A 26993-nucleotide genomic window follows, 5' to 3' on the forward strand; every position below is an offset into this window, starting at 1 on the left:
TTCACTCGATTAGTTTAGTCGGAATACCAATAGATACATGCTTTTCCACACGTTGTTTATCCAGAGAAATAATCCCATCAAACTTCGTCTGAGTGAGAGCTTACTAAACTACAACCTATGTTTTGTTGTTTAACCTTTGGATTCTACCCTAACCATCATATCCTTCTATGACTATGTAGTTATTTTATTCGTACATAGTGTAATTTTAGAACATTATCCAATGTGTTCGGTCCTAATTTCAAAACAAATCAGGTGTGATTTAAGAAAGATTTGGCTGCTGTTTCTAGCAAACCGAGCGACTACGTAGGGTTTTTTTCTTCTTTCTTTCTTTTAGTCCCGTTATTGTTGTTTTAACGGAACTGAGCGTAAATATTAGATGGTGTTTATTGTCGAAAGGAATATATTATGAAAACGTGTTTCCCGCGTTCTATGTTATAATCTGTCGCAACATTTTTAACTGGTCGAAGACAAAGCCTCAATTTTATTTCATTTTTATTTTTAATATAAGAAGCAAAATCGCTGAACTTTCTAGAAAATGTTGCTATAGTAAATGCAAGCGTGATGGAAATTGGCAATGTTACTCTCAGAACTAAAGGCCTTAATATACTTCAAAGTGGTGAGTGTTTGTTTATATTAATATTTTATAGATAAATATGCTGAAAATTCAACATTTTGCTATGGATCCCGAGATTTTTGTTTTTATTACGTTGTTTGTTATTGATGTTGGTATAACATTATTTTAGAAATATGAATTAAACCCTGAAGTTCAAAACAAAATTATGGAATATATGTCTAGATATATATATATATATATATATATTATATATATATATATATATATATATATAATTATTTTATGTAGAAAAATACAAACTGGGACAAGAACGTAAAACATTAAGAAGACGATACAAAAAACACGGACGGGACATTCGAAGCCTTCAATCTTCAGTCAAGAACCGGATCATCGTAGCAATTTCGGCTGATTAATCTTGAGATCGCTCCGATCCGGCCAGCCCCAAGGAAAAACTAATCTACGAGCATTAGATTTCTTCGCCGTGTTTAAGGGCTTAATGAAGTTATTCGTGAATATATATATATATATATATTATATATATATATATATAATATATATATATATATATATATATATATAGAGAGAGATAGAGAGAGATAGAGAGAGAGAGAGAGGGAGGACAAACGGAAGAAAGTGGCTCTCAACACATTTGGAAGGAATCACTTTTTTTTTTTTAATAGCTTGGCTCAGCTCCAAATCACTTTAAGTTTTGTGGGCTCATGCGACGGACTTATCTCGTCAGATATCTAGAGACAAAATGTCCCAAGATGAAATGGGTTCGCCCTATGAGCTCACGAAACTTGGTCATAAAGTTGAGACAAACTTATATATATACACAACAGGTGAGAGCTAGAAATACTCAGTATATGAAACACGTAGTAGTGCTCAAATGAATTTGAAACTCCGAAATCTTCATCCGAAACTGGGTTCGCGGCGTGATGAGCAGCTATAAGAAAATCCTAGGCGAGCTGTATGTCAAGCCTAATCTGCATCATTACATCTGTCACATATATAAAGAAAGAGAGAGTCGTGTCGTAATTTCTCAGACTCGAGTCAGGACAAACTTCGAATTACAGGTATCATAGAAATAGGTGCTTGTATGAAAAACTTTTAGTCTCACTTTTTTTTTATCTGCAATGCATATTCTTTTTTTTTTATATAAGATTCTGAACTTCAAACAGTTAGGGAAGTAGAGCTTAGTAAAGTACCTATTCGTTATTTATAGGAAACAAGGAAGGAAAGAAAAATAAATAAATTACATAATATATTCTGAATCCCGAAAATAAGTCATTTTTAATTCCAGAATCCAAGCACAAGCAAATATATGGTTTCCCTCTTTATTACTTTGGGTCTCTATCTCAAAATAGAAACTTCCTTGGGTGGGCCTACGTTTTATACATTTTAGCTATAGTAACATTATTAGTAGTAAAAATAATTTCAGTGTAATTATCATATACTCTAAGGTGGCGAGTTGGTAGGATGGTTAGCGTGTCGGGAAATTGCTTAGCAACATCTCTTTCGGCTTTACGTTTTGAGTTTAAATCCCGCTGGGATCAACTTTGCCTTTCATCCTTGTGGGGTCATAAAATAGAGCACCAGTCAAGTACTGAAGTCGATGTAATCGATTTTCCACTTCTCGAAATATGCTGGCCTTGTGCCAAAATTTGGAAGAATCTTTACTTCTTATATATACATGTTATAAGGCCTGCGTAATTAATGATTTCAAATCGAAACTTCTTATAACTATTTTCTATTTATTTTTCTTTCTTTACACAATCAAATTTATAGTTCTAGTCCGACAATCTTACAATATTTTTTAAAAACTTTTTATGTAGTCGTGTGGAAAGCTTAAAACAGTAAATTGTTTGGCTCCATAGATTCTGATTGTTATCTCAGGGAAGTAAAAGTGAATAACCTGTCGGACCTGTCAGGGAGGACAATACAAATGTGTTACGGATGAGTTCTCAATGAAGCAAAGAACCTTCAGTGATGTCAAGCATTTTATTTTTGTTTGTTTTGCTTTTCTGACAAGTGTAAGTGTTTTTGTTTTGCTTTGTTAAAAGAAATCGTTTTCTTTTAACATATGACACATGGTTGGTGGTTGTTGATGTTCAGCTCCAACTCAGTTCTGATCATGTAGACCAGTGGTTCTCAACCGGGGTCCGCACAGCAAAACTGGGGATTCACAATAGTATTTTAAAGGGCACCTGAAAAAATTTTGCTTTAGTTGTATTTATTGCAAGAAACAGCGAGGTTTCCTGTATCATTTTACGTAATTCATCCTACACAAGTTAATGTGTGTGAAACGAAATAGGAATTTTGAAAGAGGTGTCTATAAAACTAGTTTTTAAATATCGAATGATTATAGGGGTCCACCAGAATAAAACAGTAATCAAAGGGGTTCATAGACAAAAAAAAAATGATTGAAAACCCCTGAATTATAGACCTATGATAAAAGATCTTCCAGCCATGACCATTCCTGTTTTTTTTTTCCTTTTAATTTTTTTTTTTAGATGCAATATAGTTAATGTGTCCTTCCTTTTTAAGAAGGTAGGGTTTAATTTGAAGAAGGTGCGACTTGTTTTCTACTGCAGCTCCGAGTTGACCAAACCTTTATAAGTGAAATCTGATACACGGAAACTGTTCTTGGACAACATGCTTAATTCGTAACCCACCTTTATTGGAGTCCACAGTCTCAAACATAAGAACCAAGTCTCCTGTTTAAAGATAACCCTTTGAGTTTTAATTTATTCCTTACTTTTACCCCCATTGGCTTGAGAGATCCTGCAATAAGGTCATTAGCTGATTGTTAATAATTTTATCTTTTTTAGAAAATAGTTATCTATCCAACTTAAATTGCCTGCAATGTTAAGAATTCTCTTCTTGTGATACACAAACTTATCCTCTTATGTGTGCCTTGAGAAATTTATGATATAGAGATGTGTGTAGGAAAATAATTCCAGCCATGAAATAAATCTAGGAATGCGCAAATATCTGCATTTGTATACCTGTTCAAACATTTGAAGTATGATAGGGCAGTTAGAAAGGTAATATGTGAGTGAGTAAAGATAGCATGTATTCAAGAATATTATGTGATGTATTGTGCAATAACAGAGTGAATAAGGTAGAGAATTTTAGCTGTAAAATTGGTATTCAGGTGAAGACCAAGTTAAAGTTCAAAGCTTAAAAAGAAGATTACTGTTATATAATAATAAATAAAATATGATATATATGAAGATTCACTAAGTTATATTACTTGTTTTCTGCCACTGGCAGATGATTTTTCTGCAAATCCTATTTGCTTTTCACTTTAAACCTTAATCAACAACAGATGTAAAAAAGACAAAAGAAAGTAATTAAATTTTTCCTATGATTTGTTAGCAGCAAGCTAAGTTTCTCTTTTACCTCTTTATTTCTTTCTTTTTTTTTCTTTTTTTTTTTCTGGTATTATTGTAAGATTTGTTAATGATTTGGGTTGGATGATGTTCTGGTGATGAGAAATATTAATTGAAGTTGTCAATAGGTTGGGGAATAAGATCATCTTAATTAAACAGCTGGCCATATCAACAGGAATGATTTTAATGAACCAATGAGAGAGCTACTATATAATTACTTTGACCTGGTACAAATAGCAGTCAAATTTCCTTTTGAATTACACCCTACCATCTTAAAAATGGTAGAACAGTTGTGACCATCTTGTCTCATTCTCAGACATAGCTGAGTCTAAGACTATATTGGCCAATGCCTCCTTCTTCTAAGATGATTTGAGAGAGATTTAGCTGCTATTTCCATCACATTGCACAGTGGCAATGTAGCAGTTCCCTTGCTCGTTCATCTCTTCTCTGTTATAGAAGTCTTACTGGCTTTTGGTACTTTCCCATTCCAATACTAACAATAATTGTTTCTAAACTTGGTGCAAGGCCTGCATTTTTGAGGGGAAGGAATTAGTCCGTTATAGACCCAGTAATCAACTGATACCCGATTGACCCCAGAGGAATGAAAAACAAAGTTAGCCTCAGCAGAATTTGAACTCAGAACAAAGAGTAAGGAGAAATACTGCAGAGAATTTCTTTCCAATGCTCTAACCATTCTACAAATCCTGTAGTTTTTTTCACCTATATATTTATTTTATGATTCAATCAAATGAAGACAGACAGCACCTATGACTTTCTTTCAAATCTGATGAAAGGGTGTGTAAGATATTCTTAAACTAGAATTCATGTATGAATGTGTGTAACTAACCAAAGTGCGCACCGCTAATGGAGTATTTTATTTATTTATCTATTTATTACTGTTATTTTCATATGTTAATCAGATTAGTAATTAGCTAAGCAACTTTCTTTTATATGACTAGGCTTATTATTTTTTTTATTTTATTAATTGTTGATTGCTATTATTTGCAAATTATTTATTTCTGCAGCATTTTGATCTTGTTGCCTCAAAAGCCATATCCTCTATTATCTCTGTTGTTGTAAAGTGTACAAAACTAAATCTTATTTAATTCTACTTATGACATTGATGTTCTTTTATAGTACTGAGATAGTAGTCATAGTAGTGATGTCAGAGCCGATCATGTTGCTCTTTGTTTTTATTTATTATTTTCAGTGTGCGGTTCATTGTTGTTCTATTTATAGTCAAATCCTGCCGTGGTCAACTTGGCCTTTTATCCTTTCAGGGTTTATAAAGTAACAGTTAGTACTGGAATCCATGGAATTAGCTGATTCTTTCCTTCAAAACTGCTCACCTTGTGCCTAAATCAAAAGCCTTTATTATTATTGTTATCAAGGTGGTGAGCTGGCAGAATCATTAGCACACTGGAGGAAATGCTTAGCGATATTTTGCCCGTCACTACATTCTGAGTTCAAATTCTGCTGAGGCCAACTTTACCTTTCATCGTTTCGGGGTCAATAAAATAAGTACCAGTGGAACACTGGGTCAGTGTAATCGACTAGTCTCCTCCCCCAAAATTACAGGCCCTGTGCCTGTAGTAGAAAGGATTATTATTATTATGGCAAGCTGGCAGAATTGTTAGAGCAGCAAACAAAATGCCTAGTGTCATTTCTTCCAGTTGATTATATTTTGATTCATACATTCAGAGTCAATAAAATAAGTACCAGTCAGTACTGGGGTTGATGAAATCAACTTACCCATTTCCACAAAATTGTAGGCCTTGTGCCTATAACATAAAGGATTATTATTATTCTGGCAGAATCATTAGCACACCAGGCAAAATGCTTAGTGGCATTTTGTCTGTTTTTACAGTGGAGTTCAAATTCCACCATGGTTGACTTTGCCTTGTTGCCTTAAAAAGTATATCCTCTATAATCTCTGTTACTGTAAAGTGTATAAAATTAGATCTCATTTAATTTTACTTATAACATTGATGTTCTGTCATAGTACTGAGATAGTAGTCATAATAGTGAATTCAGAACTGATCAGGGTCAATAAAATAAGTTACAGTTGAACACTAGGGTCGATGTTTACAACTTACCTCCTCCCTAAAATTGCTGGCCTTGTGTCAAATTTGAAATTATTGTTATTATTATTTAGACTGTGAGCTGGCAGAAGAGTTAGAGTGCTGGAAAAAAAATGTTTTGTGGTATTTCTTCCAGCCCTTTACATTCTGAATTCAGTTCCCTAAGGCTAACTTTGTTTTTCATCATTTCAAGGTCAACAGAATAAAGTAGCAGTCGAGTACTTTATCAATCTTTATCTACAGATGCAATAGACTAATATGTCATATTGATATTTCCATCTTGGGGTAGCGAACTGGCAGAATCGTAAGCACACCAGGCAAAATGCTTAGCAACATTTCATCCATCTTTATGTCCTGAGTTCAAATTCTGCCAAGGTTGCCTTTCATCTTTTTGAGGTTGATAAAATAAGCACCAGCTGAGCAACTTATACCCTCCACTGAATTTCTTGGCCTTGTGCCAAAATTTGAAACCAATATTTCTATTGTGGGTGATCTGTGGATTGTTTGGCAAAATTACTGATACTCGGTGTGTGCATGTATATAACATTTTCTTATAAAAATAATATTTATATGCTGTGTGTAAGAGGAGAAGAAAGAGTAAATGAAGTTACATTATATATTTTTTCCATTAGTATACAAATTGTCTCATTTGTTGATTTCAGTAGCGTAGTAGATTATATGTAATTAGGTCAAATTTTTTATGCCTATTTATTTATATATATATATATACATGCACAAGTGCATATAGATATATACATACATGTACACATCTGCTTATGTTCAGGTGTGTGCATGCACACATGCACACATTAAATTATTGTGTTTGTAAAGTTGCCTCCACCTCTTTGAAATACTGAGGTTAACCAATGTCAAGATTAGGAAGGCTTTTATTAACTAATGCTGCAGATAACATTTTGGCTTTCACTTTTAAAGGATTAATTTAATCATAAACTGATTAATTATGGGAAGTGGAGGAAAATGACAGTAACAATTGAAATAAGTATGATTCTGAAAGTGTTGATGCTGTAGGGTATTTATTTGTATTTATTTGTATTTATTTATTTATTTATACAGCTTTTGAAATGATCACATTTGCTTTAGTTAATTATTATGATACTGGCTGACTTTGAAATCAGTCTTTTTAGACATATATTACAAAATGTATTGTTGCTTTGATGTAATAATGTGAAAAGACCCAGGAAGACCTGGGATGAGGTGGTGAAGCATGACCTTCGAACATTGGGCCTCACTAAGGCAATGACTAGTGACCGGGACCTTTGGAAATATGCTGTGCTTGAGAAGACTCAGCAAGCTCAAGGAGACCATAACCTTGTGACCTATGCCAGGAATGTAACCAGCCCACTTATACGTGCCTTTCCTTCATTGGACACTAAACTCTGCTTGCGAAGACCTGTTGAGGCAAGTGAAATCAAATTCAATGACTGGCATCCGTGCTAGTGGAGCGCTAAGAGTACTATACGAGCGTGATCATTGCCAGAGCAACAAACTGGCCTCCATGCCGGTAGCATGCAAAAAACACCATTCGAGCATGATCGTTAGCTGCATCGCCTTACTGGCACTTGTGCTGGTGGAATGTGAAAAAACATTCGAGCGAGGTCATTGCCAGTGCCGCTGAACTGGCTCCTGTGCAGGTGGTACATAAAAAGCACCATTTGAGCATGGCCGTTGACAGTACCGCCTGACTGGCATGTGAAAGCACCCACTACACTCTCGAAGTGGTTGGCATTAGGAAGGGCATCCAGCTGTAGAAACTCTGCCTGAAGAGATTGGAGTCTGGTGCAGCCATCTGGTTCGCCAGACCTCAGTTAAATTGTCCAATCCATGCTAGCATAGAAAGCAGACGTTAAACGATGATGATGATGATCTCTTGAATTCCTGAGATGCTGTTATAAGAGCTCTGGCTGAGCCCTGGTTTCAGGGTGTTAAAGAGATCAAGGAGGAATAAATTTCTTCCATCTGATTATGTTATTGTACATTTGATACAGTACATTTTAATTCATCACCTGGTTTAACATCTCTACCAGGCCCTTGTGTACCTTTTTCAGAATTCACTCTGTTGCAAGTATTCACTCCAGGTCTCTAACTTCCTACTGCAGCAAACCATGAACTGCATTTCCTTACCACCACCACCACCACCAGTCATGGAGGCAAGACATCTTTCTTTGACTAATCCATATAATTTGAGGCAATGTAGAATATCTTGCCACTTATGCCTTTTTTATGGCATTAGTTACCTCAGTTCAGCAAGTTATTTATTTTAATAGTTCTAATTTCATTCCATTCATTGGTAAATTGATGCCTTACTTACAGTATCTTCTGACATTGTGAAAAAAAAAGTATTATTATTATTATCTTCTTTCAATTTTGTTTCCATTTCTTGTGTAGTGTCTTCCCGACACCTAGAGCAAAGAAATTCACTGTATACATTGATAGGCCATTAAAACAAACATGCTAGATTGTTCATTTTCAAAGTCATGTAACAGAAAAAATAAGGGGGGAAAGAAAATTCAGTGGCAACTGGTACGTCATACGTATTGAAAGAGCATTAAGATAATTTTTTGCACTTCATGCATAGATGGTGTAAACCAAGGATCATCCTCAAATAATTTTCAGTTCCCTTTATGATCATTTCAAGTACTCCTACAATCATTGCATTGTACCTGTCTTGAAATGCCACATTTTTCGATTTCAGTCAGCAAATCTTTATATTTTTTGAGTTTATCAGAAAAAAAAAAAGAAAAAAAAATCATCATCATCATCATGAAGGAGAAGAAGAAGAAGAAGAAGAAGGCACGCTGACAGGCTCATTAGGGAATTGGAAAAAGATTCTTTGTTATATCTTTTCCAGTTTTTTATATTCTGAGTTCAAATCCTGCAGAAGTCAAGTTTACTTTTCATCCTTTCAGGGGTCACTAAAATAAAGTACCAGTCAAGTATTAGGGCAATGGCAATAACTAACCCCTTCCCTTACAATTACAGGCCTTGAGCCTAACTCAGAAATTATTATTATTTGTTGCCAGAAAGAGGCAGTACAGGCACTAGCATAGCTAGAGTGTGTGCGGCCTCTCCGTTTGCCAGCCCCAGACCCCACAAAAAGCACATATTGCCTACAGCAGACCGAAAAGTGCCGCCCCCTACCATCCCCACTTCCTAGCTATGCTAGTGAGTGTAGGTATCTTTCCAGGTCCTCTCAAGCTGATGAGATTAATACAGTTGTTTAGCTTAAATTTCTGCTTGCAAGATGTCTGTAGGAAGTATATGAGAAAGATAGCAGCCCTAGAATGCTGCAATTCTGAGTAGGAAGATATACAAGCAAAGAACATTAAATGGAGGAGGAGAGAGAGAGAAGAAAGACACAAAGTAAAAAAAAAAATTTTTTTCTACAGTATTATATAATTAATCAACAATACTCCTCCCTCCAACTTAGAAGACCAGGAGGGGAAGTAACATGTCTTTGCCAGCAATGTGACACAAATCCAAAAACCTGGCTGCCAACATGACTAACAAAATAACATAGACATATTGGTCCCAAGTTTTGTATGTTTTCTGCTGTGCTTATTTGTCTGAATGATTAACAATCAAAAGAACAACCTTGCACAGGCATAGCTGTGTGGTAAGAAGCTTGCTTCCCAACCACATGGTTCAGGGTTCAGTCCTACAGTGTGGCAAATCAAACAAGTGTCTTCTGCTATAATTTTGGGCCAACCATGGCTCTGTGAGTGGATTTGGTAGATGGAAACAGAAAGAAGTTCATCATGTATGCATGTGTCTTTGTGTATGAATTTGTCCACCACCACTGCTCAACAATTGGTTGTTTGGTCGCTTACATCCCCCATAACTTAAAAAACCTGATAGAATAAGTACCAGGCTTCAAAAAATAAGTATCCTCTGACTAAATATTGATTCCAAATTTTGGCACAAGGCCAGCAATTTCAAAGACAGGGGTAAGTCTTTACATTCTGAGTTCAAATTCCACCAAGGTCAACTTTACCTTTCATCCTTTCAGGGTTGATAAAATAAGTACTAGTTGAACACTGGGGTCGATGTATTAGACTTACCCCATTCCCCCAAATTTGCTAGCCTTGTGCCAAAAATTTGATATCAGTATTTTTGCATATACCCACCTTCCAGCCCTTATACCTTGTATCCTTTTGTACGGAATCAAGTTCATGTGTTAATGGATAAACAACTTAATCTAGATTAACTGACACTTAATTACTGAAATAAATCCCACCAAACTCTCCCTATTTGTTTCCCTACTTAAACTTCTCTTGTCATCCATCAGCTTTTACATCATACCTAAATACTTTATATTTATGAAAAGAATTTCTCATTATCCCACCTCTCTCTCTATATATATATATCTCCACCTACTCCCTAACTTAATGGTATTACGTTAGTTACTTTAATTACCCTTTTAACAGTTACACCTCTTCCATTATAACATTACCTTCAATACTATACATTACACTGATCTTCCATCTAAAACTTGTTGGTTCAATTATTCCTTCTCATGTTTTTACCTCAACACTGTAACCCAGCAGGTAAATCAATATTTTTTACTGTTTTGTTTTTCCTTACCTTTCCCTGCTAATATATGAAGGTATCTCTAGTTCAGTGATTTTCAATATTTAGCCACACACTTCAGTTGGTTTCACTTGTTCAGCTTTAATGAACCGTTAATTTTGTCTTTCTTTTTTTTTGTTTATTGTTTACACTACATTTCAATTGATTTTTGTAAATACACTCACACACACATACATATATGAAGTGAGTATATATACAAATCTCTGTGTGTGTATGTTTGTATTTAGAAGCTGAATATTCCTTTAGTTATTAGTCAAGACCTTTTTATGCACATTCATCATTCAAGTGTACATAGCAACATATATTGTACTACATTTATACTTTTGTCTGTCTGTCTATCTACTTGCACCCCCCCCCCTTCTCTCTCTTTGAAATGGAGAGGGTCTTACATCAAGGATGTATTTCCTAATATATATTACTCAATGATCTAAAATCTATGAATTAAATGCTTTCAAAATATCATTATTTAGTTTGACTTTATTATTATGGCATGACCCAGGAAGACATGGGACGAGGTGGTCAAGCATGACCTTCATACTCTGAGTCTCACAGAGGCTATGACAAAAGACTGAGACCTCTGGAGATATGCTGTGACTTCGAAGACCCAACAAATGAAGTGAGTTCATGGCTCGAAGGACGGCCTGCTGTGCTAACCTTGGATTGTAGAGTGACCCGCTGTTCTTGAGGAGACCTATTGAGTCAAGTACATCAACATCAAAATAAAAATTCAAATGAAAATTATAGTTAAGAACCCGTGCCGGTGACACGTGAAAAGCACCGTCCGAACATGGCAGATGCCAGCACCGCCTGACTAGCGTCTATGTCAGTGACATGTAAAAGCACCAACCAATTGTGGCCGTCTGCCAGCCTGCTCTGGTCCCTGTGCCGGTGGCACGTAAAAAGCACCCACTACACTCACGGAGTGGTTGGCGTTAGGAAGGGCATCCAGCTGTAGAAACATTGCCAAATTAGACTAGAGCCTGGCAGCCTCCATGGTTTCCAGATCCCAGTTGAATCATCCAACCCATGCTAGCGTGGAAAATGGACGTTAAATGATGATGCTGTATATATAAGCCAACTTCAAGAAATGTAATATTGACTCCCATTCTGAGATAGAAATGCTCAGGATCAAGATCACTGGAAATCCATCATCAAAGAGGAACTAATAACTTTTAAGACTAACAAGACTGCCAAACAAGAAGAGGCACAAAAAAGATAGACAAGAACAACCAAGAAAGGACCTTCCATCCAGAACTACATGTCTCACTTGTGGAAGGAACTTCCAAGCAAGAATTGGACTCATCAGTCACCTCAGAATACATAAATAACTATAAAAATAAAATAAAATAAAAAGAACAAAGACCACAATCTTCTATATCAAGGGATAGCCACAAGTGATGATGTTGAAATTTATGTAACCCTGTGTGACAGGCAGTGAAAACAATGCTATACACACTCAGTATATATACATAGTTGAGTTGATATAGTCAACAGATGAGATCCCAAGATTCTCAGTATAGAAACACTTAGTAGTACTCAAATGATTCAAACTTAAACTCCAATGCCTTTACAAGGAATCAATTCCATTGGATAAAGAATGGCTATAAGAGGGACCAAGCTGCACAGATATGGAGGCAAATATGCAGATAAACAAATTAGATATATTAGATATAACAGTTTGGGTATGAAATACAAAATATGTATACATGCAAAATGAGAGAAAGCAAAAAGTGAAGACTTTCAGATGATGATTATTTAAGTATGAATATATAGATACTTATAGTAGTGAGGAAGGCAAACGGTAAATCTGCCTTCCTCACTACTTTAACCAATACCTACAGACTCAAGCTGCAAGTTGGCATTTTTTTTTCATACAACCACATCTCTAGCCATTGTTGACTCAAGCTGCAAGTTGGCATTTTTTTTTTCATACAACCACATCTCTAGCCATTGTTCTTGCTAGAATTTTGGTGGATTACCTATTGGAGCACTCAGAATACATACCTATTAGTTTGGGTTACCTTGACCTAAACTCCTCATATCTTCTGTGTTGATATTTATATTAACAGATCAACTTACAGAGTACAAATGACAGAGAAAATTAAAGGGGAGAAAGAAAGGTGTTATAAGTCCAGTAAAATTGATATATTTAGTTACTTATTGTCGAATGTTCATGTAGCCACAACTTAAAAGTTTTGTTGATAGTTATTACTTAAAAGTGGAGAAAACTTTGTTTTAAAATTCCACTTGATTGTAGCTTTTCTTAAGTTGGATAAAGTTCTCAATATATATTTGCAGAATAATGTATATTGTCTTGTAAAAACAAATGTATTTATATTTAGTAACTATACCATTAAATCTACACAATGGTTTAACAGTTACCTAGATAACCAGTTTCTACTTTAAAATATAGTATGAATTATGCTCTAATTCCATTGTCCTATAGTCTTGCATTGCAAAATTTGTTTACTTTTATAGAAAAGATTGCTGTACAAGGATATATGTAGTGATGGTGTCTGTAGGAAATATTTTGGGCAATTACACCACCCTCTGCTGTTATGACTTACTTCCTACTTTAAATAAGGCCATATATATTTATTGATGATTATGCCTTCAATCTTACTGTGATAAGAAGACTAAAAATGTTGTGTTCTTGTTTGAGTGTCTGACTTAAGAAACTGGACATAATGTTGAAGTTCTACACTGTAAGTGATGAAGTGAAGTTAATGTAAAGAGGAACATTGCATAGAGCAAAACAGAAAGATCCTGATCATGTGTTAATGGAGTGGATTTATTAGAGTGAACATATGCCATTTAGGGACTAATTATTATGAAACAAACAAAAATCTGTTGCAAATAACTATAAATGTTCAAAAGGTTGAAAAAGAGAAAACACTGGAGGATCTGTTAATTATGATTTTATTCAATATATTCCCCTCTCACATTAACACACTTATTGCAGTGGTCCTTTAGTTTTTCTAAACTCTTTAAAAATAACTCAGAAGGTTGGGCCTCCAACCAACCCTTTTGCAGAACCCTTACTGGAACTGGTAAGCTCTCTGGCTTACCAGTTCCAGTCAAACCACCTAACCCATGCCAGCATGGAAAGCAGGTACTAAATGATGATGATGATAAGAAAGCATTGTACTCAAGAATTGCTGTTATGTCACTAATTTAATAGTTTTTTGTTTTTCTTATAACATTTAAGAAGTATAGAAGAGAAGCAATTAACTTTGACTTTTACTGTCTATGCAAGAAAATTTGGTTGCTATTTCTAGCAGATTGAGTGACTGCTCCTTTCCAGCTTTTGTGAACCAATACCAAACAGTGGACAGTATATATCAATAAAACTATTTTTTATTTTATAACTTTCAGTTTTATAACTCTTAACATGTTTTTGCAAAAATACATTTAAAATTGGAAGTTTACAAAATTGGAAGAATGTAAAAGTGGTATCTAACTGTTATATGTGGCTAACAGATCAATGCAAAAGTATAATAGGTAGATTTGTTCTGGTGCAAAGCAAAACTGGACAAGTGCCAAATATATATATATAAAACTGCCGAAGCTGTATTATGAAATGGCTAATGTGTTTCTATTCCCAAGTTGTCCCATTTTGTTCATTCAAATATGCAATCATCTTGAAATCTGAAAAAAAATCCAAAACCAGAAACACTTCTAATCTCAGGTATTCCTGATAAAGAATTATTAACTGCACAAGCACGCATGCACGCACACATATACACATATCAATGTCATAAGAAACTTTGAAAACATGAAATAATTCTTTTAAGGAATGGTGAATATCAAGGTAAATAAAGCTGTAACTAGTATCATGTAAATACCAGGTTAAAAGCCTTTTGGATAGAAAAACTGAAGGCTGCATGTGGGACATGAACTTGCATCTCCTGTAAACATGTCAAGTGTTCTACCATTGGACCCTGTTGGTACTGGTGCCACGTATAAAGCACCTAGTAAACTCGAAGCATTTGGCCTTTGATAGGTCATCCAGCTGTAGAAATCATGCCAAAACAGACAATGGAGCCTGGTACAGCTCCTGGCCTCACCAGCTCCTGTCAAACCATCTAACCCATACCAGCACGGGAAACTGATGTTAAATGTTGATGATAGTAGTATTGATATCATCATCATCATCGTTTAGCATCCGCTTTCCATGCTAGCATGGGTTGGATGGTTTAACTGGCGTCTGGGAAGCCAGAAGGCTGCACCAGGCCCAGTCTGATCTGGCAATGTTTCTAGGGCCGGATGCCCTTCCTAACGCCAACCACTCCGTGAGTGTAGTGGGTGCTTTTTACATGCCACCGGCACAGGTGCCAGATGAGGCTGGCAAACGGCCACGATCGGATGGTGCTTTTTACGTGCCACCGGCACGGGGGTCAGGCGAGGCTGGCAACGGCCACGAACGGATGGTGCTTTTTATGTGCCACCGGCACGAGGCCAGTTGGAGCGGCGCTGGCAACGGCCACGTTCGGATGGTTCTCTTACATGCCGCTGGCACTGGTATCACAGCTGCAATTTCCATTGATGTTGATCAATTTCGATTCTCAACAGGTCTTCACAAGTAGAGTTTTGTGTCCCCAGAAGGAAAGGTATGCATAAGTGGACTGGCACATCCCGGTTTATGGTCTCACTTGTCCTGCCGAGTCTTCTCACGCACAGCACACTTCCAAAGGTCTCGGTCTCTAGTCATTTCCTCAGTGAGACCTAAAGTTCGAAGGTTGTGCTTCACCACCTCGTCCCAGGTTTTCCTGGGTCTGCCTCTTCTACAGGTTCCCTCAACCGCTAGGGTATGGCACTTTTTCACACAACTATCTTCATCCATTCTTGCCACATGACCATACCAGCACAAACATCTCTCTTGCACACCACAACTGATGCTTCTTAGGTCCAGCTTTTCTCTCAAGTCATATATATACATATATATTTTTATATCAACAGTTATTTTATATTCTACTAAAATTTTATTTCTATTTCAATTATCTTTTCATCTTTCATTATATTTTATTAAACTCTTGTTAATTTCATTGTTATTGCTTTTATTGAGCTAACAATTATTAGAGCATTAGAAAACTGCTTTGCAGTATTTGTTCCAATACTTTACATTCTAAGTTCAAATCTTGCTAAGGACAACTTTGCCTTTGATCCTCCAGGGTTGGGAGGAGGTATTGCTATTGTCTTACCCCTCCTGGTGTTTAAATTAAGAACCTTTATTAACTTAGTATCTCTGTATACTCTCTGCAGGTGTTGCTTTGTATTCCTGGATATGACTTGCATCTCCACTTATTCAGTGCTTTATTCTCTAAGAAATGGTTGCTGATGACAATTATGTAATTGTTACTTTACCTCAGTTACCTGATGATTAATGATTAAAGCAAATCTATGATCAAAGGTTTATTTCATTACATGGCAACCTTTAAAAAGTCTCTTCTACCATAGCTTCTGATTGACCCAAGCCTTGTGAGCAAAATTGCTTAGATGTAAACTATGTGGAAACCCATCAAATGGACAGTACCCATTTTTCAGTAGTAAATTTAATCCATTGCTAGTTTAACATCACCACTTGGTCTATAGATATTTTGTGTGAGGTTCAATACAAGGTTCAATACACAGCAAGCATTCCAGTCAGATAACTCAATATCTTGATGTGTTTCTTCCTAGTGTTAAGCCAGGAATAGTAATTTCTTCCTCATTTTCCTTATCTATTTCAGCCTTATGAAAGGTCCTGATTGTTGCCCTACCACTCTTGATTAAGCCATAAAAACAAGCCCTCAGCTGATTGGCATTAAATCCCTAACAGACACTCTTCAGTCTGTGGCCCACAAGCATGCTGACTCTTCTCTCTCTCTCTCTCTCTCTCTCTCTCTCTCTCTCTCTCTCTCTCTCTCTCTCTCTCTCTCTCTCTCTCTCTCTCTCTCAACTATAATGACTTTTTTTGTCCTGGGTATGATTTTAACTCTTTAATATTCAGATTTCTTTATCAAAAGTTATGTTTATTTATTCACATTGTTTTGAATTAATCATGTAATATCTTGCAGCTTCATGATTTCAAATGATTTGATTGTTTACTTTTAGAATGACATGGTGAGGTAGGTGTGAGAGTTCAGATCTGGTTGGTTTGAGCTAAAAACAGGTAGAATATTCAAGCCAGATATGGCTGGTTTAAATGCTAAAGGGTTAAATTATACCAGGTAGTGGGACCCTGGTTCAAAACTTCCAAGGTTTTGAGGAGTGTGGAGCTGCCTCTTACCCACTAGTCTTCCAAGGTCTACTCTAATCCACAGCTGCAATCCTGACAGATGCTACTACTCTGGGGTTAATTAGCATGCTATGGAAGAAACTCTCACTGCCTTGTGAATGTCTTGGGAAAGGAAAAGGCTAAGAGAATCAACCGTCACAGCAAATCAAAGATGGAGTCTCTCAGGCAATTCAATCCATCTTTGACACCCTTTCAGCAACTTCAAGGTAGGTGGAGCTCTCCATCCCTGTAAGGCAGTTCACCTTTGAGAAGGCCACTTCAGTGTAAAACCTACAATTTGTTGGTCACTGCAGTTGTCTTAAGCCACTGAACCACTGAGTTCAGACCCTTAAATCTAAAGAGTAGGATCGGATTGCACACACTGATTTTTACTTTAAAATGCAGGCAGGAAGAAAAGCTCTGCAGCATCAGAAGGTGTGCCACTCTGCCTCATTATAAGGGTGTGCCACTGTACCTCATGTTTTCAGGCACAAAGAAACTTCCATCATAATGTCCTCTGTTCTTTAAAGTTGGCTTGTCTTGTGCCTTCTCTACTCAGACACCTCTGACCTACTCATCTCTCTATTTCTCATCATTTTTGTTGCATCCAAGAAGGTCATGGACTATTACATCTTTTCCTTATTCTTTATGTAATGCCCCACCCCCACCCTCACCCTAGGAGTGACTAGACTGGGCACTGCTACTGGTTTACGATATATATGTTTGTAGCTGTGTAAACAACATTTCCATATCTGTTCTATCTAGACACATCCTTTGTAAAACCTGTCCATTTTGACATTTTCAATATCTTTTTATAACTATAATCAAAAGTCTTACAAAACTCACTTATTTGTTTTCCTTAATTGCTTTTTGAACCCCCTTTTGGTTTCCCTCTTCTGCAGTTCAGTGTAGACCCAACACTCTTTTTTCCCTTTCACCTCAATTAAGCCACTGCTTGACATTACTGTGATATGCATTGCATTTTCTTTGTCATCAGCCCTCAAAAGCAACTGACGGGGTTTGTGCGTGCATGAACAAACTGACACATTTGGAGACTTTTAGTAGTGCATTCAACCTACAGTGATACTTAAGGCACGTTTTAACCACCCTGCACAAAATGGTGGTGGTGATGGTGATGCAATTGTTGTTTAACACCAGGTCAGCCCTATTTGTGTAAGCCTTTGATCAAAAATATTTCAGCCATTGATAACTTTTTTCTTTTTTTCTTTTTTTACAAGAATACAATGCACCTGACATGCAAATGTGCTCTGCTAGAAATATCAGCTAAATCCACCTCTAATGACATTGTATTAAATTTAAAAGCAAAAAAATAGAGAAGGGTGTGTTGGTTAATGTAACTCCAGGTAAAAAATGTGATGGCCATGACTAGAATTGACATTAGGATAAATAACAATAGCAGCTAGCAATTAGAGCAAACAGAGGGGCTTCTCTGTGTGGCTGCTCAATTGGCTGGAAATAGCAGCCAAATCTCCTTCAAGTTACACCCTTACAGTTGTGTTAAATAGTGGTGGTGTAAAAGAGGAATTGGGATAATAGACAGGCTTTAAAAAATTGCCTGGAGTAAAAGGAAGTGGCAAGAAAATTATATCTAGAAACTATGTAGAAAAGTAAATGACAGGTTTGCACTGCCAGTGGGGAAGAAGTGGTTGGGAAATAGGAAATAGGTGGACAGAGTTGTGAAATATTGTCAGAAAAAGAAAAGTAAAAATATAAACAAGGAAAGCCAAGATGTCATTGGGAAGAAGTATATCTAGAGTGACATTGTGGGAATATTTGAATGCAGGCAGGCCAATGTTCAGTGGTGAAGTTGTTTTTCTTTGAGAGGTAAATAGACTGTTAGACATTGTTTAGTGTGACCCTGTGGGAGTAAGTATGGATTGGGTTGGGGAAACACTGGGATGGGTGTAGCAAATAGGCTATAATAGAGGAAAGAAGAGGAGGCCAGTGATTGCATCAGAGAAATGGCCATTGTAGTAATAGTGGTGGTGTTGGTGGTGGTAGTGGTAATGTTGTCATCATTCATCATCATCACGTGTTTTGAAAGTATTATATTTCTGAAAATCTTGCTGTAACATGAAACATTTCCCATTCACTTCCATGCTCATTGATTTCCATGTAAAATAGAAGTCAATGATGGTGTGTTTATAGTCTTTAAAAATCTTATACCGGGCAAAATGCTTAATGGTATTTCACCCGTCGCTACATTCAGAGTTTGAATACCGCCTTTCACCCTTTCAGGGTTGACAAATTTAGTACCAGCTACATACTGGGGTCACTATAATCAACTAGCCCTCCTCTCCACACAATTTCAAGCATTGTGCCTATAGTAGAAAGTATCATTACTATTATTATTATTAATTCCGCTGACGTTGACTTTGTCTTTCTGGGTCAATAAAATAAGTACCAGTTGTGTATGGGGTCAATGTAATCAACTATCCCCCTACACCAAAACTTCAGACCTTGTGCCTATAGTAGAAAGGATTATTATTGTCGTTGTTATTATTAAGGCAGTGAGCTGGCAGAATCATTAGTATGCCAGACAAAATGCTTAGCAACATTTTGTCTGTCTTTACATTCTGAGTTCAAATTCCGCCGAGGTCGACTTTGCCTTTCATCTTTGCAGGGTTGATAAAATAAGTACCAATTGAGTACTGGGGTCAATATAATCAACTTACTCCCTGCCCTCAAAATTGCTGGCCTTGTGCCAAAATTTGAAGCCATTTTTAATATTAAGGTGGCATTATTTACATTTGATGGATATTTGTCCTCATCTTGTTTGTTGTTAACACAACGTTTTGGCTGATATACTCTCCAGCCTTCATCAGATGTCTTGGGGAAATTTTGAACCTGGGTTGTCATTCCTAAAGTATTTTTCAATGTTGTTATTATTATTATTCAGGTCACTACTTGGAATCAAACTCGGAATCTTGGGGTTAGTAGCCCACGGGCATGTGGCGTAGTGGTTAAGAGCATGGGCAACTAACCCCAAGATCCCGAGTTTGATTCCAAGCAGTGACCTGAATAATAATAATAATAATAATAATAATAATAATAACAACATTGAAAAATACCTTAAGAATAAGAACCCAGGTGGCATTTCTTGCAGCTTTATGTTCTGAGTTTAAATTCTGCCAAGTTTTACTTTGCCTTTCCTTTTTTTTTGAGATCAATAAAATAATGTACCAGTTACTGAGGTTGATGTAATGACCAGCTCCCACTCTAGTAAAAAAGATTCTTATTATTATTTGTCCGTTCTCACTGAGTTCAAATTCTGTCAAGGTCAACTTTGCCTTTCATCCTTTTGGTGTCAATGAAAAAAGTACAAGTTATGTACTGGGGTTGATATAATAGACTAGCTCCTGTCCCAAAATTTCAGGCCTTGTCCTTATAGTAGAAATCATCATCATCATCATCGTCATCGTCATCATCATCATCATCATCCTCATCCTCATCCTCCTCCTCCTTTTAACTCAGGTTCTCTGAATAAGGGTTGTTTAAGGATGTTGAATGAAACATCCACTTTCCCAGAGATGAATTATTCAAACCCCAAAGAATCCCTCTCAACACATGGCTATGATGCTCCCCCACTACTTCTGCTCATGATCAGAGATACACATATCATCAACCACCAAGGGACATGCTCAACTGGTTATGGTCAGACAACTGACATGCAAATCTGTGGTATTGAGCAGAATATTTGATGTAGCCCATCTTTATACCAAGTCAAAATATGTACATGATAACACTTCCAATCAGTTAAGATCAAAAGCCATGAGAGCCAGTGCCTGGTACTGCATCAGTGTTATTATTATTATTATTATTAGTTTGAGAAACCCATCAAGAGTTAAGAAAATGTTCAAGGTTAAATACTCTGTGAAAATACCCTAACAATATTTACAGATTTCCTATTTTCTGAAATGTGCTTTGCCTATCCTTGTAGGTTATTTTTAATAGTCACATTTCACATCACTCCAATTGTTCTAATAAGACAGGATAACAGGCACAGTTCTTAACTACCATCATGTTCTTTTTAATTCAACAACTAGATTGGCATAATTTCTTAGCATTTCAGCCCTCATCTGCTTGACGTTCCATGTATTCATTTAGTGTTTCCTTGTTGATAATTAGTGCACTATATTCATGTTTTTTTTTTTCAAAGAAAATGTTGTATAATTTATGCATTCTCTAATCATCTTGTCTGTATGCTAAAGTTCACAAAGTATTTTCACATCATTGTCATTGTCTAAGACTGGTGGAGCTTCAAATGAATAGCACAAATTTTTCTTCTTATGGTAGTTGAAATTGGGTTACTAGGTATATTTTGAGTAGAATTACTGTGTTATTGTGTCTCTATATTTTAGAAACAGTGTAGTGTATTGTTTCAGAAAATACACCACCTGACCATGTGGTCTTGAGTTCAATCCCACTGCACAGCACTTTGGGTAAATACCTTCTACTAAAACCCTGGGCCAGTCAAAGCCTGCAAGTGGAATTTATATCCTTGATGGTAGGATACAAATAGTTGACCCTTCAACCAATAAACCAAGACCTTAATCATTTGATTGACTATGGCTTTCATACGGTTCTTTAAATTTAACAAAGTATCTTTTGGAACAAATAATTTCCAATTAAAGATAAGCAGTTTGTCTGGGTGAGCACTCAATATTCACTTGAAGCTAATTTTTTTCTTGTCACTTTCTTTATGACCACAAAAGTAGTCCAGAGTGGCAGTTACCTATAATATTGACCCTTTCTTTCTTTCTCTCTCTCTCTCTCTCTCTCTCTCTCTCTCTCTCTCTCTCTCTCTCTCTCTCTCTCTCTCCTCTCTCTCTCTCTCTCTCTCTCTCTCTCCTCTCTCTCTCTCTCTCTCCTCTCTCTCTCCTCTCTCTCTCTCTCCTCTCTCTCTCTCTCTCAAGCAGTTATTTGGTCATCAACCTCATTATTTTATATCTGCTTTCCATGCTGTCATGTCATATATTTTGTCAAGATCCAACAACTTGTAGTTTCACAACTTACTACAGTATCCTAATTTTGGCATGGTTTGTCTGGCTGTATGCATTTAACTAATGGCACCAACACTAATAAGATTGCCTTGTAACATGCTGGAGAAAAGAGCTATCTCAGCTGAAAGGGAGGATAGGAAATAGGGTTGTCGCTTCAAGCGAGATGTTAATGTTAAAGAATGACAGTAGGGAACAGGAACAGGATTATTGTGGTGGACGAGATTCACAGTAACCCTGTATTTTACATTGGTAGATGGGGGAGGCTGAAGTTGAGCCTAAAGAAAAGTAAATATGGTAATGATGAGGCACCAGAATATACTCTCCTGGTAACATGTTGAAGGGAGCATGGAGACTGAAGAATCAGGTCATTTGTAAAGATGTCGGAGGAGAGAGATGGATATAAATATAGGGTGGGAATGAACAGAAGTATACAGCGGATGAATATTGTGAATAATGAACAGAAGTAGGGGTACTAAATATGAATGGCTATGTGGTTAAGAAATTTCTTTCGTAATTCTGTAGTCCAATGTTCTACCTCACAGTGTGTCATCTTTGGCATTTTTTCCCCACCTAATCATAACCTTGAGCAACTCAAAAACTTATGAATGAAACTGAGTAAATAGAAACTGTATGGAAAGGCATTTGTTGGGCAGTTGATTTAATCTGTCTCCACTAAAAATATCCTTGGGTGTTTTTAGCAGAGTCTACTGTGCTGCGAGCATTCAGACCAGGTTTCCAGTTTAAGGACAACTGCCTTTTTTCTTCCCACCATTCTCAAAGGTTCTACACAATAGTCATGGCCATTCTTCCTCCTTTGACTAGTTGCTTCAGTCATTGGACTGTGACAATGCTGGGATACCACCTTGATGGTTTTTAGTCAAACAGATGGACTCTAGTACCTATTTCTAAGTCTGGTACTTATTCAATAATTTTTCTTTTGCCAAACTGCTAAGTCACAGGGATGTAAACAAACCAACATCAGTTGTCAAGTGAAGACAAAGACACACACACACACACACACAAATGTGTGTATATATACACACACGTCTGTGTGTGTGTGTATATATATATATATATATTATATATAGAGATATATAAGACAGGCTTCCACACAGTTTCCATCAATGAAATTCAGCTGCAAAGCATTGGTTGGCCCAGCACTATAGCAGCAGATGCCTACCCAAGGTGCCAGGTACTGGGACTGAACCTGAAACCATGTGACTGGGAAGTAAACTCCTTACCACACAGCAACTCCTTTGTATCAGTAGTCATTTCATTGAGTATGACGAGATCAAAAGACAGAGGTTAAACCTTGTGGGAATTTTGAGCTGTAAACAGTGAGAAACTGAACCGGACACTATGGACCATTCAGTCTGCTTGTCTGTTGTCTTAGTCACATCTCCTGCCCTACCCTGTACACTGGAATATTAATAGATATATCATACAGGTAGATGTTTTTGCAAGAAATATTTCAGATATTCAGTCTGAGTCATGTTTACAATGAAAAGAAAAGAGAAATCCTTCCAGTTTCCTAATACCTTTTGTTGCGAATTATTTTTATTTGCAATATATATATTTTTTTTGCTTTTTTTAAATATATGTTTCTTTTCTGTTTTCTTTCAACACCAGATAACTTATTTAATTCTGATGTAAAAATAGCTTTTATACCTGGACTTACTGGTTGAGGAAAAGACTCAAAGTTGTTGTTTAACCCAAGGTAGACCCTAGTTGAGCATGTCTATGATCAAAAGCATTCCACCCAGGATTACCACCTCCACACCTCTTTTTTCCTACATGCAGCTAACTTAGGACCACATTGTTCATCATGTCCACTTTTTAAAACGGCTAGCTGTGATTTGATAGGGATTTTGCTGTTATTTCTTGTAGTGGAAGCAACCATGTAGGAACTTGTTGAAATGGCTTTGTTTATATTTATGTTTGTATTGAAAGTGATGGTCACTGTTCATTTTTGTTTATGAATGTTTGAATTTTTAATTTGTTGTTTTGTTGTTTTTTTTCGTTTTTTTTTAACTGTCTGTTCATGATGTCTGGACACCTTATAATTTTATGAAGATAGTGTATGTATATCATCTGTATAACATACAAACATTATACATACACACATACACATGCACACACAGGTGTAGATATGTGGTAAGAAGTTTGTTTCCCAATCACATTCTTCTGAGTTCAATCCCACTGCATGGTACCTTGAGCAAGTGTCTTCAACAAGCCTTGTGAGTGGATTTTGTAGGAAGAAACTGGAAGAAGCCTGTCATATGAGTGTGTGTGTGTGTAAAAACATTTTATGTTGTTTACTTACTACTCTGATTTTCTCACAAGGAGTGTTTTATCTGAAGTCTACTATTATGTATGTTACGTTGAATATTTGGAATTCATATGTATTGATGATGTTTATCATTGTCATCATCATATCAGTGCCATCCTTCAGCATGTGCCTAATTCAATATGGCCCACAGGCAAAGCATCAGTACCACAGAAATATGTTAGAGACTCCAAATGTGTAATATGGAAGACTAGCAATTTGCCCTGCTAAGAAAAAATGATGGGATACTGATCATAAATTCAAATTACACAGAACAGAGGATAATAGAAAAAACTGCAATAGTGTCCATCCATACCAAGCAAGGAGGCTGAAACAATAGGCCATAGAAAGCCACCCGAATAGTAAAATGGTCTGGAAATATGCGCACTTAAAACAGAGACCTCACTCTCTAGTCAGCCTCTCTTCAAAATACCCACACATTTCACATAACTAGTGATGCCAAAGAGTGAATCAGAATTTATTGCCAAATGTTATACTGGAAGTTTTAGTATTGACAATCCAGATGTATCATCTTCATTGCTACTAACACCAAATTCCATAACATTTGTTGAATTTACTACTGCAATGCCACCCCAAGCTTATGTGCAACTATACTTCTCCTGGTTTTGATGGTATTAATTACTTCTCAAACACAGTGGGCTCTTTTTACTGTACAAGCTTTCACTTCTTTTCTGATTTTGTTTTACTCCAGAAAAGTTGAAAATTGCCAGTGTTATTCCCCTGTTCAAAAAGCTGAATACACATCACCTGTCAGTTACTGTCCAGTCACTCTCACAAGCTGTACAACTAAATTAATGGAGTTTAATATCAGAAAGATACTCTGGAGCTTCTGGAACTCTCATAACCTTATCGCCACTTACTATTTGGATCTATCTTTAACTTCAGCTGATGTGACCGATTCATCAAATTTCTTGAAGATATCACCCAAATCGCAGATGGTGGTTCATAGGTGGACATCATCTATTCTGACTTCACCTTGACCTTTAACTCCCTGCCACACAAGCAACTCACAGCTAAACTCTCTATGTACATGAAAGTTAATCTTTATTACTGGTTGAAGTCCTTCATTCTCACTACTAGGATAACATTCTGCACTTTATGCAATGATATCTGGTATCTTGCAGGGGTCTCTTCTTGGTTCCCTGTTGCTTACATTAATCTTACAGATGCCAACTTGAAGTATGTTACTGTATTGAAATACACAGACATTAAGTTGTACCTTGAGATAAAACAAACGACTCTTAAGTGCTATAGATTTTTCCTGAAGGTGACCTGGGCACAATGCATGGCAGAAGGTGTCTTAGCATCACTCAGCATGATCTTTGTCAGCCATTCATCAGCTACATATTTTATGCTATATATGGCTATGGTACATACACACTTACAGTTTGTATCTCCAATCTGGAATTCCTGTCATATCCAGAATGTAAGCACCCTGAGAGAAAAGTTGAATATAAGAAGCATCAGATGTGGTGTGCAAGAGAGATGACTGCGCTGGTATGATCATGTGTGGCATTTGGATGAGGATAGCTGTGTGAAAAAGTATCACACTCTAGCAGTAGAGGGAACCTGTGGAAGAGGTAGACCCAGGAAGATCTGGGATTAGATGGTGAAGCACGACCTTTGAACGTTGGGCTCACTGAGGCGGTGACAAGTGATCGAGACATTTGGAGATATGCTGTGCTTGAGAAGACCCAGCATGCCAGTGTAGCATAACCAGCCCATTTAAAAGTACACTTCAATCATTGGGCAAGAAACAGCACTTGCAAAGACCTGTTGACGTAAGTGAAGTTGTTGTCGTGGCCGATGACAGTACCGCCTGACTGGCACCTGTGCCAGTGGCACATAAAAAGTAACATTCGAGCATGGTTGAGGCTAGTGTCCCCTGACTGGTCCTATGCTGGCATGCATTCGAGCATGCTCGATGCCAGTGCCAGCTGACTGGTCCCATGCTGGTGGCATGTAAAAAGCACCATTCGAGCGTGGTTGTTGCCAGTACCGCCTGACTGGCTCCCGTGCCAGTGACACATAAAAAGCACCATTCAAACGTGGTTGTTGCCAGTACTGCCTGACTGGCCCTCATGCTAGTGACACCTAAATAGTACCCTCTACACTCTCGGAGTGGTTGGCGTTAGGAATGGCATTCAGCTGTAGAAACTTTGCCAGATCGGATTGGAGCCTAGTGCAGCCTTCTGGTTTGCCAGCCCACAACAATGATGTTGAGAAGCCCTTAAATCTGATCTGATTATTTTCAACATAGTATATGTGAAACTGTAAATTTTAATGCATTATATATTACATTTTGTAATTGTGTATGTGTAATTTTATATATAGACTATAGAGAATAGATTAACATATATTGTTTAGTCACAGATCAGCACTGATCAAGTAGACTTATGATCAAAAGCTTTTCAATTATGTTTCTACCATTTTTGTTTTTATTTTTAAGCATAGTATATCCAGAAGTACAAAATATATTAGGATGTAGTTCAATGGATGTTTAGCTGCTATTTCTTGCAGTTTAAACTATTGTAGCATTGTGACTTTCTTGTTGGCTTGATTAAATGTATTCTGTTTAATTTACATGCACACACTCACACACTTTCTAGAGGCAAATGTAAGCAGGCAGTCATGTGGTTCCCAATCATGCTCTGAATTTGATATCATTGCATACCACCATGAGCATATTGTCCTCTACCATCACCTTT

The 26993-nt window shown here is 36.8% G+C and overlaps 1 protein-coding gene across 2 annotated transcripts in view; it reads left to right on the forward strand.

The window, feature by feature from the left end:
- The window catches only part of LOC115209800 (WD repeat and coiled-coil-containing protein), a 99734-nt gene continuing 72741 nt past the window's right edge, over nucleotides 1-26993 (forward strand). The window contains exon 1 of one of the 2 annotated variants that reach the window (XM_029778348.2): nucleotides 1-616. In XM_029778348.2, the coding sequence (XP_029634208.1) occupies nucleotides 562-616 (55 nt within the window). In that variant the 5' untranslated portion in view covers nucleotides 1-561. Of the gene's footprint in view, nucleotides 617-10569; nucleotides 10616-26993 lie in introns of those variants that run through there. The other variant, XM_036501204.1, reaches the window with a different exon arrangement.

The sequence above is a fragment of the Octopus sinensis genome, linkage group LG3 (assembly GCF_006345805.1).
Source record: "Octopus sinensis linkage group LG3, ASM634580v1, whole genome shotgun sequence".
Lineage (NCBI taxonomy): Eukaryota > Metazoa > Mollusca > Cephalopoda > Octopoda > Octopodidae > Octopus > Octopus sinensis.